The 18,035-nt window shown below is 36.1% G+C and overlaps 2 protein-coding genes across 2 annotated transcripts in view; one reads left to right on the top strand and one right to left on the bottom strand.

Moving 5' to 3' along the window:
* The first annotated feature begins 457 nt into the window (after positions 1–457).
* Non1 (nucleolar GTP-binding protein 1) lies at positions 458–12,880 on the top strand. Its single transcript, XM_085943093.1, has 14 exons — positions 458–603; positions 1,291–1,565; positions 2,525–2,660; positions 2,980–3,081; positions 3,372–3,464; positions 3,925–4,074; positions 4,311–4,474; positions 8,996–9,131; positions 9,767–9,938; positions 10,096–10,205; positions 10,880–10,998; positions 11,330–11,463; positions 11,674–11,873; positions 12,330–12,880. The coding sequence occupies exons 1-14, from the start codon at positions 556–558 to the stop codon at positions 12,483–12,485; spliced, it is 1,995 nt and encodes a 664-aa protein (XP_085799219.1). The 5' UTR covers positions 458–555; the 3' UTR covers positions 12,486–12,880.
* Positions 12,881–17,844: 4,964 nt separating this feature from the next.
* Positions 17,845–18,035, bottom strand: part of LOC147074975 (angiotensin-converting enzyme-like) — a 31,760-nt gene continuing 31,569 nt past the window's right edge. Inside the window, exon 16 of the mRNA XM_085943283.1 lies at positions 17,845–17,857. Coding sequence (XP_085799409.1) covers positions 17,845–17,857 — 13 coding nt within the window. The remainder of the gene's footprint in view (positions 17,858–18,035) is intronic.

Below are 18,035 nucleotides of genomic sequence, written 5' to 3'. Positions count from 1 at the left end.
GTTGACAAAATTTTTTCACTTCTGAACAAAGGAATATAATCAACTAATTGAAGAACCAGAGACAAAGCACGCTACGATAGAAGCGTCAGTCCTGCCAGCCGGTAAAACAAGATGAGCAACCAGAGAAATAAATAATCGAGAAGAAAAGGGGGTGAAAAGGGGCCAGCACAGAAGAACACAAGGCAAAAATACGATGAACACCTCAAGGACTTCAGAGTCAATAGCGAATAATAAGAGTTTTATTGGTAGATAAAACTCCTTTCATTATGGTATTTCGGCAAAAATTATATAAAATAATAGTACAAATTGCTTCAACCAATTTTTTACGTAGTATTTTATGATAATAATATGTCGAATATTCAATTGAAGCAGTAATATTACAATGGGCACACATGAACTTTATCCATCGACAATTTTATATTATTTTATTCTAGCAACAATTTTCAAATATTTTATTCTTTTCAAGCACGTGTCGTGCTGTCGCGCTCGTAGCGCAGTTTCTCTATAGGAGAAACAAATTTATTTAACTTAACAAGTTATAATATATTAAGAAATATGAGTTTATATAATTTCAAAAAAATTGCGGTCGTACCGACTGCGAAGGTGAGCAAAATTAATCGATGTTTATAGCTTTTGTGAGGTCTGTCAAAATATAACCTCTAATCTCACTGACAGTAGTTAATACCTCGTTTTTATTTTCCATTTGTAAATATAAATTTCCCAATATGAGCGAAATAATCGTTTTTTATCTATGGCCTTGCCGAATGGGTTGTCAATAGGATTATTCATTACATACAATATATTTGATGATTAAAACATTGTTATTCGACATGTCGCAATCTGTTACTGGATACATATTTAGAGGTTATCGCTTCCAACTTTTATACCAGCATACTTTCATATCAATTAATACATTAAAAACATTATTATTTCACAATAAATTATTAATTAACTGCCACAATAATAATAAACGGACATGTTTACATACAGTGTACAAACACCCCAACCGGAACTCCATTTTAACAAAATTGTTATTAAGTAATGGTGACTATTGTATGAAGGCAATAACATGTAGTCTCCGATTTCTATAAGCTGGTGTACATGTCGTCGCGTCGCATTGACGAAGGAGTTGGCGGGGGCGGACATAATGCAGTGTTAAGATGCTGAAGCGGAGGGAATTTAGTTCCACTAGTTCATAAAGAACCGCGATGACGTCTAAGCCAGCTTATAGAAATTGGACTCTAGTAGTTGATTCTCTCTGATGTTGAAATTTCGATGTAATTTTTCCAGGAGTTTATCGATGTTATGCTATCGAAGACCCAGCGCAAAACACCTACAGTGGTCCACAAACATTACAAGATATCGCGCATCCGCGGCTTCTACATGCGCAAGGTGAAGTTTACGCAGCAGAATTTCCACGACCGCCTGTCTCGGATAATCCAGGAGTTCCCCAAACTGGACGATGTGCATCCCTTCTACGCTGATCTCATGAATGTGCTTTATGATAAGGACCATTACAAATTAGGTTTGGGTCAGCTCAACACTGCCAGACATCTCATTGATAAGTAAGAAAATTAATGTTTCAATCACCTAAAGGCCAAATGCAAAGATGTTGACATTATGTAGAACTAATTATAAACCATATGCATAATTGTTAATAAAGCAAAATAACATGTTAACTGCTGGTAAATGGTGCTGCCTTTATTAAAATTCTGACTTCGTGATTTTTCAAAATATTTCTAAATTGTAAAAGTGTAAAAGCTGCACTCTGTATAAATTAAATAATTATAAATTATTAACACTTATAGTTTAATGGTTGATTGATCAATAGTTTATTTGGAAAAATGCACACAAACCCTCTAGCATTCGGACAATACTATTTGAAATGAAGTATGTATAGCAATGCAACGTCAATTGACGTATGCGTACAAAAACTTCAAATTGAATAAATAGTTTGAATTATATACATAATAAGAAATTGTTAATACTAGTTATTCTTCTTTGCATAGATAATAGGTAATCAATATGATACATTCAATACCACATTTACTTGATTTCTGTTAAGACGATATATCAGTGAAACGGCAAATAATTTTCAACTATAGGCGTGACGAAATTTTGGACTCGCTGGCATTCGGAGAGAGAATGTCGAGTTGGGAACACGTCAATTTCTTTCGTGATGGCGACGGGGGTATTAATTCTTAAATCATGTAAAGATGACTAAAAACGTTACCCATTTACTTGAAAAAGAAAACATCAATGAATATATTATTATTGTTACTAATAGAACAATAAACAGAACATTAAATGGACGCATGCTGGATTTATATGACAAATTATATTTCGTTCGGCATGCGTCATTTGCACCCGCAATCGACTTGTTAATTTAAACGCAGTTAATTTAAACGCAGTTAATTTAAACGTCAGTCCATGAGTCTTTACCTTATACACCTTCGCTTAATGGTCTGTTTTTTCACCCATGCAAATATAAGGATGTTTGGTCATATTTGCATATTGTTTTCAGTGTTGCCAAGGACTATGTACGCCTTTTAAAGTATGGAGACAGCTTATATCGCTGCAAACAACTGAAGCGAGCCGCGCTTGGTCGAATGGCCACCATCATGAAACGACAGGCTGCCAATCTTACATATTTGGAACAGGTCAGTGCCATCTTTTATCTTGTTAAAGAAATTTCACCGAGAAGTGTCTCAAATTATTACAATAGGATTAGTAAAGTTATTTATTCAACTATATTGGACGCAGTAAATCAAAGTAAAATTTTAGAAGCAATTCATAATGATTGCTGGACTAATGAGTTATTCTATTTTGCATCAAATATCTTCCTTACTTCATGGCTCCTGAGCAACTCTACCAATGCAGAAGAGCCAGGGGAGTGTAAATAAAGATGTTTTAGATCCAAATCAACATTATGGAATTACTATTTTTTTGCGTTATTTACATTTAATGTTTTGTCAACAGGTCCGTCAACATTTATCCAGGCTTCCGTCTATAGACCCTTACACCCGTAGCATCATCATCTGTGGTTTCCCAAATGTTGGCAAGTCCAGCTTTATCAACAAAGTAAGTCAGCAGGCTTTTTATATAAGTATATTTAATAGGTAATTGGCATTAAATAATATAAAAATTGCAGTTTAAAAATACATGAACTGAAACTGTTAATAAGCTATATTTTATTTGATACTCACTATAACCATGCGATAACGTGTCAACTTATAATGTCGTGGGTCTGAAAAATCCACGTGTTGTTTTTTCAATGTGTGTTTTTGGACCTAGAGTATGGACCTATTTGGTTGAGCAATTGGCTAACCTCCATGTATGTATGTATATTTTAATGATGTTTTATTTTTCAGATTACCAGAGCAGACGTTGAAGTCCAACCATATGCGTTCACAACTAAAAGTCTTTATGTTGGTCACACTGACTATAAATATTTGAGGTGGCAGGTAAGAATAATGCGCTAAAATATTATTCTTCTCTTTTTCTTCTATGTGTGCTCCTTGGTTAGAACATACGGACACCGTGGGGCGAGTCCTCGTGCCAGGATTCCATAGTTCCGATGTATACACCCCGTGAAATGGCATTTAGCAACATTCCAGGACACTCGAAATATAGTTTAAAATATTTTACATTATGATGATAATAGATCATTTTATGATACGAAAAGTCATTTACGAATGTTTGTATGTATGTCAATAATATCCTACTTCCAGGGTATTGAATATTTATTTCACATGGTATGCGGTATTCGAAATTTTGTATTTCCACTTTTAACACAAGATTGCAATCAATAGAGGACTTTATTAATGATGCATAATACCTCAAACAGTTTTGAAGCAGTTTGGTTGCTTCTTTAATGTAATAAATTAACATTTTGTTAATATATGTACACTTGTTATTTTTTAGGTACTAGACACCCCGGGAATCCTTGACCATCCTTTGGAGGACAGAAATGTAATTGAAATGCAGGCTGTGACTGCGTTAGCTCATCTCCGGGCGTGCGCTCTTTATTTTATGGATGCCAGTGAACAGTGTGGACATAGCATCGAGGAACAGGTAATTTAATATCCATAATCTTATCATTTTGTCCCATAATACACACACCGTTAAATGAATTTTGTCAACAGACCAAGTCACCAATTTCTAATATAATAATTGCATTATACTGCTATAACAAACGCAATTCAAGCAAAACAAGCAAACGCAAACCATGTCCAATTTTTAATGTACTTCATGAGTTTTAACTTTGATATGCCAATATTATAATAATATTTTTTTTTTGTTTGTTGTAGATATCCCTGTTTGACAGTATCAGACCATTGTTCAGCAACAAACCGCTCGTTGTTGTCATCAACAAAGTTGATGTAATTCGAGTTGAAGATCTTCCTCAACACAAAAGAGATGCCATCAAGGAATTTGAGGAGAGGATCATGGGCAAGGGCACGTCAGGAGAAAAGTAAGTACTTACATACTATCCATTCGATAAACAGTTTTTTTTAATTCACAAGATTTGAGAATGTAACACTCTTTTATTGAACATACATAATTTGAAAACACTTAAGATATACATATACCTACTAGAAAAAAGCTTTACCGATTAAGCCACGTGTGCAATGTTCCTTGTAAGGTGTACGTGTGTGCGCGCACACACCTACCAAAATGTATCCGCACACATGTTTTCATCCCCCGCACAGTCCTCACACAAAAATATTGTAAAAGAAAGTTTCCTTTGCCAGATTTTAGTTTTGCTTGAATGCACGAAATCATTACATGCACAAGTCTTTGACTCATTTCTCGGAAGGCGAAGGTCAAGTGCGGCTAACGCGAGCACGCAAGTGAAATTTTACATTGAGCGGGATGGGATCACTGTATTTGTCCTGTTCTATCGCGTGCCAAAGTATACTATTAGACAATACTTATTTTAGTGTTTATCAATGACCACCTATGTGCCGGGTCCTCTACATACTGTATAAACGTACTTAAAAAGTTGCATCACCCTATTCGTCAGGGTGAAACGAAACACATTTTTATAATTGCATATTTTATCAACACATACTTTTTTTCCTTATTTCCTATTTTTTTATTTACTTCAAAAATTATCATTTTTAGTGTTATTATTACACTGAAATTAATAAATACTTAAATGAAAAATTGTATGTGTGTGTTTGTGGGGAGGGGGGTGTAAATTTATCGCTCACATGCGTTGATGTCCCGCACACACAACAGAAAAATTAGAGGGAACGTTGCACATGTGTCCTATCCATGGCCCCCACAAAGGGGGGGGGCTGACAGGGCTCTAGCCTGGGGGCCTGGCGTGGCGAGTTGACCACATAAGTTAGATAACACAGATCACGAATTTGCTCTAATAGTAAAAAAAGTTTCCTGCGGCGATAATATCAATGATATTAACAATTTTAAATATTTGGTTGTACGATATGATTTTTAACTGTGTACCGATACTCGACAACTCCATAATTCAAATGGATGTACATACAAAAAAATCACTAAAAATACACATTAATTTTACCGCATATGTTACACCGAATGTGCGAAATTGACTATTACATGAAATGGGCAAAATTTTGGCTAATTCATGTAATACTCAAGCCTGTTGCCTTATTCATGAATTAGGTAATTTTTCTGCTGAGTACATGAATTCGCCACGGTATGGAATTCTTGAACTGTCAACATGACAGAAGAAAAAGTAAATTTAATACGGATGGTTTTATTAGTTATAATTGGACATAATATAATATTATTATTATTAGGTTAGGTTAGTATCACTTCCCTCCATTTTGGTAAGAGATTATTCTACTGTCACTTTGTGTTTTGTTTTCTTTTTTATCGTCTGTATTTGGGATGAAGGTGGATAATTGACACACCGGAATTGTTATCAGAAACGGCGAGGTTTATTTACGTTTATTATACTATATGGTTACATTTTTTTATAATTTTATTCTACGGAGGGCGAAATGTACGCGTTCGCGATTTTGCTGCTTGTCGCGATCTCCGCGCCATCTTGTGATTTTTTTCAACGAGAGCCGTTGGCGAAAGAAGGCGACGTTGCAAATCGTCAACGGTTATATTATGGCATTGTTGCCATTCAACATATTATAATCTACTCTAAGGCATTGCCGGCTCGGCTCTGTTATTATTATTTAATTTTCGTAATCAGCGCTTTATTATTTGTTGGCTTTGATACCGATTCGGGCGTCTCCAGATACACAAAGACATCCCCAAATGGGGACCATACGGGGGGGGGGGGGGGGGTGTCACAAGCGCACCTCTCCGGAAAGGCCCGAATGGGGGCCAGGCCAACTAAAGGCTGATTACGATAGCGCGTGTAACTGGACAGTGCAGCGGCTTGGTAAGGGGTGGTTGCGTCTCTAGACGTTGAAGGATCGAAGCCCTCCCGGTACGTCGGCGGCCGGAGAGACTCGGATGCAGCACTGTAGCATAGTGGTTCGCGGTTCCCGGGCCTACCGTAAAGCTGCTGAGAGAGGAGGGCGTCGCGCCCAGCCCTCTCAACACCCTCGGACCGTCGGCAACCGGAGAGTTTCGGATGCAGCACTACGCCGCTTTGTGGGCGTAGTGGTTCGCGGCTCCCCATGTCTACCGTACGGGCGGATGCTGAGAGAGGACGTCGCACCCAGCCTTCCCAACAGCGACCGTCCGAAAATCAGTCGATCCCTCACGAAAATGCATACCGGCGCATTACTCGACCCGCTTTTTTGCTCGCTTGCCCTGCCGCAGCTATCGAATTACACGCACTACACTGATATTATACTAATATAATATGCAGAAAACTTAATTTAATACTTAAATGGCTTTAAAGTTTATAAAAATAATTTTAAAAATATATCAGGGCCCGAAATGGACCGGAACGCCATTCTGCCTCATACAACCGCTCCGGGTTGTAAAATTTTTCACTTCGAGCACTGAAATAACTTATTATACATCGCTTCCAAACACAAAATACTTAAAACTAACTAATCTATGATGCTAATGGCTGAGGATGCTGCTTGGCTGCTATCCGCTGATGGAGGCTGCTTTGCTCAGCTGAAGAAGGCCGCTTTGTAGCTCTCTTCATCCTGGTGCATCTGGGCCAGGGCTGATTGCAAGGCTCACAGACACGCTGCTGTTGACGAAGAGGGCTCAAGCGGCTGATGATGCAGGGCATTTGATGCCGTTTTCCCTCGTTGGAGTCAGGGTCTTGCCCGATACACTCGTCCGTGGGCCAAGTTCGCTGGCGGATGCAGTTGGTCGGGAGTACATCGGGAGCCATGACTTCGCAATCCGGGTGTTTCTGCTCTTTTCTTCACTGGCTTGGCTTTGGCAGCATCCTCTTTCTACTGCTTTTTATTATACTTTGTTGAGCGCCACCAGAGGCAAGCCTCTGGATGTTTTTTCCTCGCCGTTTCCTATTCCGGTGTTTGGATCTCAGGGTGTGTCCGGGTGAAAGAAATTCCACCTGCTTCTTGATTCCAGACGATCAAAATCAAGAAGCGTAGTCCCACGTTGATTGGGGCCACTTATCACTTCCCTCCATTTTGGTAAGAGATTATTCTACTGTCACTTTGTGTTTTGTTTTCTTTTTTATCGTCTGTATTTGGGATGAAGGTGGATAATTGACACACCGGAATTGTTATCAGAAACGGCGAGGTTTATTTACGTTTATTATACTATATGGTTACATTTTTTTATAATTTTATTCTACGGAGGGCGAAATGTACGCGTTCGCGATTTTGCTGCTTGTCGCGATCTCCGCGCCATCTTGTGATTTTTTTCAACGAGAGCCGTTGGCGAAAGAAGGCGACGTTGCAAATCGTCAACGGTTATATTATGGCATTGTTGCCATTCAACATATTATAATCTACTCTAAGGCATTGCCGGCTCGGCTCTGTTATTATTATTTAATTTTCGTAATCAGCGCTTTATTATTTGTTGGCTTTGATACCGATTCGGGCGTCTCCAGATACACAAAGACATCCCCAAATGGGGACCATACGGGGGGGGGGGGGTGTCACATTAGGTTAGGTTTTGTAATTCTGAATTAAATTATTCAACTGAATGTCCATTTTGAGGTTAGCTATCAAGTGTCAACAAACTATCACAAACATTCAATCGACCATTGCACAATTGATACCCAAGCACGAATCAAATCGCGAAAATACTTTTCAATAAAATTCTTCCGTTATCATATTATAGTTCTAGAATTTTTTTGCGCATAGTAAATGGATATGAACGTCATTGTAGTTATTGATTGGTATATTTTTATATTATAATCAATGACATTTGACACATTTGTTTAGTTGCAAAAAACACCACGGAGCGCGATCATCTATTTTGACCATAGATAATATAAATGTACATTTTGACCAATCCATGAGCATTTGATACATTTAGTTTAGTTGCAAAAAATACCACCGTAGCGCTACTATCTAATTTTTCCAAGACATGAAGTAGGCAGAAAAATTACTGCCGAATTCACGCACTCACCAGATATTTTGTCTAATTCATGAATAAGGCAACGGGCTTGCATTTTTCATGATTTAGGCAAAATTTTGCCCATTTCATGTAATATTCAATTTCCCCGCCCGCCAGCCAAACATTCTAGCCTGGGGGCCAGCTTCAGGATGTGGGGGCCATGGTCCTATCTAATCAGACCAAATTGACTTTCAAATGATGCTTGTTCAATACGTTGGTACATACACTGATTTTGCATGCCCAGTTTTTACCAAATGTAAGTTAGTTGCAGTTACGCTGTAAAAATATTGCATGTCCGAATAGGGTAGTTGAGGAGGTATTGTCATCATTTTGCCTTCAATTTTTAATTGATTCTATTCTGTCAAATTAGATTTTCCCAAAATATACAATACGTGTGCCGCATAGATATTAAATCTTGAGTATATTTTTTTTTATTACACGAGTTTTCGAGAAAATTGTGACTTATTTTAATTTTGTGTTTATTTTCCAGTGGCGAAGTAAAAGAAATAGAAATTCCTCTCCTTCAGATGTCCACCATGACTGGGGAAGGAGTCCAAGAAGTGAAGATTGAAGCCTGCGAGAGGCTTTTAGGTTTCCGTGTTGATACCAAAATGAGAACGAAAAAGGTATTTATGTCATAAAAATTTGAAAGCTAACTAAAGTCAACTCTAATGCTGTGATTTTCAGTGGTAAACGGTGGGAGGTAGGCTGTGGAGATTCAACATAAATAGTGCACACTAAACTTTGTCAGTCATGCTTTTGTTTTCATTGAACTAAAGATATTAATTGCAAACAGTATTGGTTAGTTTTTAAAATCTGATTAAACCCTGGCTAAAATAAACCATAATAGATATTCGATAAAAAATATTCTTCTATCTATGAATATTTTGTATCTATTATGGATTGATTAGGCAGGGTTTAATTGAATTTGAAAAACCGTTTGTCATTTTGTATTATCGTACAAACTATTTTGTACAAACACATAAGTATGTATAACTGAAAAAGTGTGTATTATTTTTTTTGGATCTTCACAGCCCACCTTCACGACTGGTGCGATGATCGCATTCAACCGAATCGAATGTGTACATTCAAGTGGCAGTGATTTTACTTGACATGCATATATCTACCTGCCATTGTGATCATCACATCAACGAAAACATCACTTTATTTGCTAAAAATCATTATTGTCGAAAAGGAAATCCATTCAACTTTTATGTCGACTTTTTAGCTGTACTGGCACTTATTTATTTTTCTTACATAGGTTGATGGCATCCTGAATCGCTTACATGTAGCCACTCCGGCAGCCCGCGACAGCAAAGTCCGACTGCCGTGCATTCCTGCCGGAGCCATCACCAAGAAACGATTGGCCGCAGCCAAGAAGAGGAAGCTTGAGAGAGAGATTGAATTGGAAGAAGGACAGGACTATGTTCTTGGTAAATATACACTTCATACTATATAGCTGTTGAGCGTGGCATGAGATTATGTCTTATAACTTTATCATGCATCAAGGCTATAGTAGTGCGGTCCATAGGGTTAATGAAATGATGCCATTGGTATTAATTTTACTAACATTGTGTTTGTTATTTTCAGACTTGAAAAAGAATTATGCGGAGATAGCTGAAGATGAAAGACATGACATTATTCCTGAGTTCTGGGAAGGACACAACGTCGCAGATTACATTGATCCTGAGATATTCGAGGTGAGAATAAAACAGAAAATGGCTATGAGAACTATTTATCGAACGTAACCCAATCCAACATCCTGATATTTCTATGTGTCAGATACAAATACATGAATCAGAAAGCATCTGATCAGCATGATATTAAAGGATGTGTTTTATTCGATTGACAGGGTCAATAAGTAATATTGACCGCCAATGTATTTCGATTTAATTGTGATTATCTTGGATGATGTCGTCAACTCCAACGTGATATAGATAATAACCCACGGTGGCCGCGCGGCTCAAGCGTCGGCCTATAATGTCGTGGATCCCAGGTTCATATACTGGGTCTGGCTAGTACACATTGTTTTTCAATTTGTGTATGGACCTAATAGGTTGAGCAAGTGGCTAACATCCATTTCTCGTAAAAACGAAAATCTGTTTTTAGATTAAATATCTTATTAGGATCAGACACGGTCAAAAAAAAAAATTTGATTGGGGCAGGCATAACCAACTGGACTTCAATATTGGTAAATGCAATGTTTTATCGTTTACTAGAGCCTCGCAAGTATTATTTTTTCAATATTGGATGCATGGCAGAGTTTTTTTGGAAATACCAACTGTAAGGGTTCTGGGCATTATGTTTGATAGTAAGCTGATTTGAATCTTATCAAGTAACTATGTAATTCAATATTGTTTTTTGTTCTCTTCAGAAACTGGCCGAGTTGGAAAGAGACGAGGAGTTGCGAGAAGACGCCGGAATGTACGCTGTTCCTAAGATGGAATTGGATCAGACAATGAAGGAGATCAAGGAATTGGCTGTACAGATCAGGTATGAGAAAGTTTATCATAGCGTTGTTTATTTCAATAAACAGCTGTTTTTTTTAAATAACTGATAAATTATAATAATATTCTCAAAGACGGATCATATTATAGACATCATCTAATTAGATTTTTGTTTTATGACGATTGGTCGTTAGCCAATTCATAAAACTGTAGCGTCCGTACACTGAATCTCCAAGCACACATCGGACTACAAGGAAAGAAGTTTATATTTATTTTGAACCCCGATTCATTACTTAATCCAATTGTATGGGTGGATATTAGCTATTTTGTATTTGATTTCTTTTAATATTCAACAATGTATTGTTACTCTTTTCTAGAAACAAACGCACAATAATGAAAGCAGATTCTCGCCTGGTGAAGCAGTCCACGAAGCCTGTTATGCCGCGTAACACCATGGCGAAGGCCAAGGAGAGGTCCGTCTCTAAACTTGTCGGAGAAATGGAGCAACTCGGTGAGATTATAATTGTAGTATTTCCTTATGGCATGTGTACAAAGCTTTATAAGAAAAGTTAATAATATATACTGGAAATTGGACGTGCAAGCTGAGATTCTGCTCGATTTCTTTATCCCGTAATTGAAAATACTAAATACGGTATTAAAACTCCAGTTGAAATGGTTGATTGTGTGACAGTAATGCTCTAACATAATATTTTTCATTCAGGTGTGGACATGTCAGAACCGGCCCAGACCCACTATGCGGCCACCAGATCACGTTCGATATCGAGAGGCCCCGCTGCCAAGAGAGCGAGAGCCATGTCCCTCAGCGCAGCCAGCGAAAAACCCGGAGACAGACGTTCGCTCAGTCGGGGCCGCAGCATAAGCAACGTGCCCAGAGACGAACAGGGAGTCAAGGATGTTGTGGTGAGTACCGTTCAAATTATGTATCTCTTTTTAGCGTTTTAACTTCCTGCCAAAAAATATCTGTATTATCTTTGAAATGAGGACATGGTTGACTTTTGAGGTAATAGCGATAGCATCCACAAAACATCTCACAAACCCATATTGTGTTTCATTTTAATCAATAATTATTTTACTGGACTTGATTGATTGGCAACGGAAGCAAAACATTAATTACAACACACTAAACATTATAATCAATTTAATACACTAAAAATATTCATGAAATGCTAGTACATTATGTGATAGATCACCATAAAAAATGGACCTTATTTTTCAAATTTTGTCACAAAGCTGAACGATGCACAATCATCTGAATTTGAATGTGAACAAAAAAATAATATCTTTATATTCAATGTACGAAACTATTTCGGAAAAAAACTATTCACAGATCTCATGTTTGATTTTTTTTTGTTGCAGATGAAATCCAGACTGCACCGCATCAGCCAGAAGGCCATCAGCAAGAAAGTCAAAAAGAAGGGTCTCAAGGGAGAAGCCGACAGGTTCATCGGAACCAAGATGCCCAAGCATTTGTTCTCAGGAAAGAGAGGAGTTGGAAAGACAGACAGGAGATAAACAGAACATCATTCTGCGTATGCTATTTCAAGATAACATCTATCGCTTTAGTGCGTTTTGTAAATTGTACTTTTTTTGTTACATTTTGCATAATAATTGGTTTGGCTTTTAACTATCAATTCTCTATTTACAGGTATATTTATTTTGGTATCCATCACATAATATAAAGTTTATATTTATTTTGGGTCTTATTCAATATTAATGGTTATCAAATGTCTTTAAATTGCCTAGTGAAAGGAACATTGTCTATTTTATTATCTATTGTCATTTAAATGATAACTTGAAAAGTACAATGTCACAATAAAACTGTATTTGGATATTCATTTATGCAGTACTAAAAATCCATTATCTTATAAATCATTTTCTTAAGAAATATATGATTTTTTAATATTATATTTCCACTTGTTTCATTTATAAATGAATTTATTATTACCATAATAAACCCCAATAAAACTGCATTCAAATCCTGGTCACATCTTGCCTTTTTCAATGTGTGTTTACGGATTTTATTGGTTGGGCAAATGGCTGACAATTCGTTGCTAGTTGTAAAAACATTATAGCCAGTTTACACGTGCATGGATTAACTGCTGGCAGTACGTATTATAACAAGAGAATGCAAGTGTAAACACGTGAAGGTGTAAGACTGCACGCATGGATCAAAAAAGTTCAGTGGCTTATGAATCTTCACGCGATAGTTGCAACATGCACGATATCTGCACATGCGCATTAGAAATATAGTGGCGAACCTGACGGAAAATATACAAACTACACCACGCAGAGCATTTTGACATTTACCATATAGCACCACACAATGACAACAAACGCATTCGCTAACACTTGAAGAATGAGACTGGTGAGACAATCAGCACTTTTGTGTGTTATTATCCAGTGTGTCACAGTTATTATCACGATAGTTTAATTTACACACTAATGGTGCCAGTAAATCCATTCACATATACAGGCGCTATTAGCATTACTATGTATATTCTTCTGTAAATTGTATGGGTAAGAAATAAAAGACTGTGTATTTTAACCTTTCTTATTTATTGAAATTACAATACATACATACACTAGATTGTCAACACTTAAAACCAATTATTTACATGAAATATAACACAGATTCAGTAAACCTACTAAGTAATAGTCAATTCAAACAATTGAACCTATAGACAAAACAGTCAAACTATAGGTAAAGATAAGAAAAAATACACATAACGCGAGTGGAGAACTACACAGTTCTAAGTGTTTGTCCATGGCGAAACATGAGTAACGATGAGGCAGCTTATTGTTTTCTCAAGGATGATGAAGAAAAAATACTTACTAGTATTTGACATATCGGCTTTAATAGAATCGCTAAAAATACGCTGAGCCGATCAGCTTTTCGAAATGTCCCATTTATTATAAAATTTTAAACACATTTTAAATTAATGAGTTTTTATGTTAGGTTATAATATTCTTAACATAAAATGAATATACAATGATTTTTTTAAAATTATAAACATGTTTTAAACATAACAAGCCTGCGCCGTCACCATATTCCTGAAGGAATGTGCTGCCAATTACACAAAATTTATGACCTACCTATTGTACATACTTCATAACATTATGTCATTCGAGTGCATAGACTCGACATACGTGTATTATGCTATCTCGCTCGTGCGCAGTTAATGTCGGTAGTATTGAAAGTCTACCGACTCGCGATGATCTCATCGCATGCGTTCGAACAAGTTTATTGGGCCACACGTACTGAGTATAGATAGTTGCATCCGAGACTTGAGTACACAAACTTGTGACAGTAACTTACGTCTACTTAGAACCTTGTAGTATTTGACTCGCGATTAGTTAAATATGTAGTAAAACATTCCAAGATGATTAAATTGAAAATATCATTTACCCAACTTAGGAGGTAGAGTTGCACAGTAGTTACAATAGTGAATGATTGATTGGAAAGAGGTCAGGCGCACAAAAAAATACAAATTATTAAGGTAAATGGAATATTACTTATTCTTCGTCAGGACCTGAAAACTGTGGATCGTGACCCAAATGATTTGGCTGTTGAACGGCCTTCTCATGGGCTGGCCTTTAGGCCATGCGTTATCGATAACTTCTTGTGAGACTATTTGGTGAGCTCTCTTAGTTATAACTGTAGTCTATGTGTTTATTGTTAGACTCAAAGTGTGGAGTGTCAAAAAATGGGGGGGATGGTCTTGAAAAGCCTTGAAAAAAATGGTGGCAAGCCGATTTCGGGGTAATTGTGTTAAAAGCTTGATTTAAACTTTCAAAGAATTAATTAGTCAATCATTTCTTTACTGATAGTGATTTCTGCCTGAATGACAACAATATAAAAGCATTTCCATCAATTAATTAATTCAAAATTTCGTTTCCACTGATGACTAATTTTCCATAATAATATTCTCAATACTAGTGGTGGAGAGAAGCTCATAGAAGTCAGGATTCTTCCAATGTTCTCTCGATCATTTGATTTTTCCGGTGACTACAGATGTGTCTAAGAAACCAAATATGTGTCTAATGTATAATATCAATAGTCTATCTTAGGCCGCGCCCAGACACGTGTAATGTAACGCGAATTTATCGTCCATACGTAGCTACGATCCTTACATGTAATGCTCGTAGCGACGTTCGCGCTGATCCATCGGCTGTCGGTTTTTGACACAAACACAAAGGCACCCGCAGTGCTCGAGAACTCGAACAACAGGATTCGCGTCGAGATTGTGTGCTGTCCATACAATTCGCGTTACATTACACATAGTCTGGACCTGGCATTGGACGTGCAGCTACTTCAAGATAGTGTTGTTTGTGTAGTTGGCCTTCGTTAGAATTTGGAGCATCTTCCCTTCCCACCTCATTTTAAAAGATTCCAGAAGCTTTATCTCATACCTTCAATGTCCATGTTTTCTACACACCATAAAGGTATTAATTGAGTTAGCATTTACTTGGTAGAATTCCATTTTACAAGAAATGAAAATATAATTAATATTAAATTCTACAGGTTTTTTTAAAAAGGTTTGTCGATAGCTATTTCGGTTGTAACACCATTATCAAGACTATTCAGATAGGCCGTTTGCCTTTGCTTAAATACTATACGTGTATAGATAGAGACAGAATACATTTTCTTATTCGTTCCAGCAATATTATGAATTTTTACATTATTATTAATTGTAATATTATTAATACTTTGAAAACCGATTATTATTAAAATATTATTAGTATAATTGTCTTAATCGTGTGTTTAGATTATATTTAATAGTGGCGACGAATACATTACCAAATTTTCATTAATTATGTCATTACTTTTGGATAATTCGCGATTAATTTCTAACTGTTCAAGTAAATTTAATTTTAAACCTTTATTACATATATGCAAACATTGTGGCGTTTCATTGTTACTGATGCTATGCGAGTTTGATATCAAATGTTTAGCAAACTGAGAATCTGTTTTACCATTCTTAAAAGACCGGAGGTGCTCTTCAAAACGAGGAAGAAGACTAGCGATTGTACTAAACGTCTTTTAGTAATAATATGTCTAGTTATGATTTTTCTCTTCCAAATTCTGTTCAACCTCAAAAGAATTTGGAAGTTTTTATTTGTTTAAGTGCAGCTTATATTAATTAATTACATAATATATCATTAGTTAACCAACCAGTTGTGTGTGAAATGAAACCCACTGAACGTTTCTATATAATTATTACTTCACGTACAAATGCGACAAAAAAACACCAAACTTTCAGAGGTTTGTTCTATAGATGTTGTGAATTACATACCTATATAAGTACAGTACTCTCTCGGTAATCCGCCGCTTGATTATCCGACAACTACTATAATCTGCCGTTATTTTACTAGTTAAAATCACAAAATCAAACTCTATAATTTGCCGGTATCGTATGTAAAATTCAGTAATCCGTCGTGTGCCTATATCAACTGTCCGCTGTCGTATTTAACGTAGCGGAGGCATGGAATAACCTACCGGGACGAGCAATGATTTAATCGTGGGAAAAGCTGTGGGTCTCCATGAATCAAGATGATGAAAACTGGGAACCGGAAGACTTAGTTCCATTAGAATTGATTCAGAGGGCGACTGAAAACTCAGAGCTAACGCGAATTGTTTTATATAAATGGATAGCAGAAAGTTTTCAGGAGTATGCGCCACTTCCGACTGAAGACGAGCTCATAAATATATCAAGAGGCTTGGATTCTTAGGATGAAGGCAATCATTTTCAACCGACGGCAGCTCATACAGTCAAATCAGAAAATGCTCTGGCTGGGACTGACACGTTACCATTAATTAATGGGCAGAGGAAAATAATGCAACCGTCAACACATTCCATAAATTACGAGATGACACAATCTTCTAATATTCAGAAAAAACAAATAACACTGAACGAGTGGTTGTGTTAAATGATGTTCTGTATAGTATGTAGTTACTAAACTTAGTTTATAATTAATATGTATAATTTAATACATAATTGATTTTGACCATAAATAAAGCCGTGAGTACAAATTTCTCAAAAAAAACTATTTTTATGAAATACCTGCCTAAATTTTTACAATATTTTGTATGTATGCACTATAATCCGCCGTTTTCACTAATTGGACACTTGTCTGGTTTTTGGGGTGGCGGATTACTGAGAGAGTACAGTACATGGAATTATTTAAAAATATTTTCTTCAGTATTCTCATTTTATCACAATATTCTTTAAGCATTACAAATTTCAGTTACCAAAGACATTAATTTCATCAGATTAAATATATTTTATATCAGTCAGATAGCTACAGAGGATGTATAGATTTACATTTATTCTGTATTAGTCCGATTGCAATGTAGCCTTGAATATTATACTATTGTACAATTTGAATGAAGAAAGAAATACATAGGTAAATGAAATTTTATTTACAAAAATTGAGAGAGAAAATCCTTTATATCAACTTTGTCACTCAATTTTTTGTTACATGTATCATTCTTCCCATAAAATGTCACCTTCTCTCCCATTCAGATTGTTAGAAATGGTGGTTTTTCGCCAAAGACGAATATTAACTTCGGGCATTACATATTTTTTGAAGCTTGTAAATTGTTCATTTTTCAGCTTCTAGACTTTCTAGAGTAACTATTATTTTGTAGTTAATATCGTAACATCTTTGAATGACTCTATTGATCAGAATTTTAGTTTTAGATCTTTTTCAACATGATAAACATATATTTATTGAGTTAGCGTATACTTGGTATAATTTTATTTTGATATAATATTGATAACATTATTCATATTAAATTAAACATGTTGTTTTTATAATCGATAGCTATTTCGGTTGTAACACCATTATCAAGACCACCAACCAAAATCAACTAAAAAAACAACCTGTAAAATGTAATAAAATTCATTATGTTCATCACTAACTTTCTTCTAATTGCGAGCGGTGGGTGTAGAAACACAATAAACTTTAATGACAGCAAAGATGTTACTTTTAGCATTTACATCACCTAAATCTGCCAGAACTTGTCCAGGTGTATTTATATGAAGTAAAATATAGAGATGT

This window comes from Rhyacophila brunnea, unplaced genomic scaffold, assembly GCF_057557595.1.
Source record: "Rhyacophila brunnea isolate RB1 unplaced genomic scaffold, BYU_Rbru_1.0 scaffold_15, whole genome shotgun sequence".
NCBI classification, from domain to species: Eukaryota; Metazoa; Arthropoda; class Insecta; order Trichoptera; family Rhyacophilidae; genus Rhyacophila; species Rhyacophila brunnea.
Note: the sequence above shows the minus strand (reverse complement) of the source record. Positions and strands in the feature narration are given on the sequence as shown.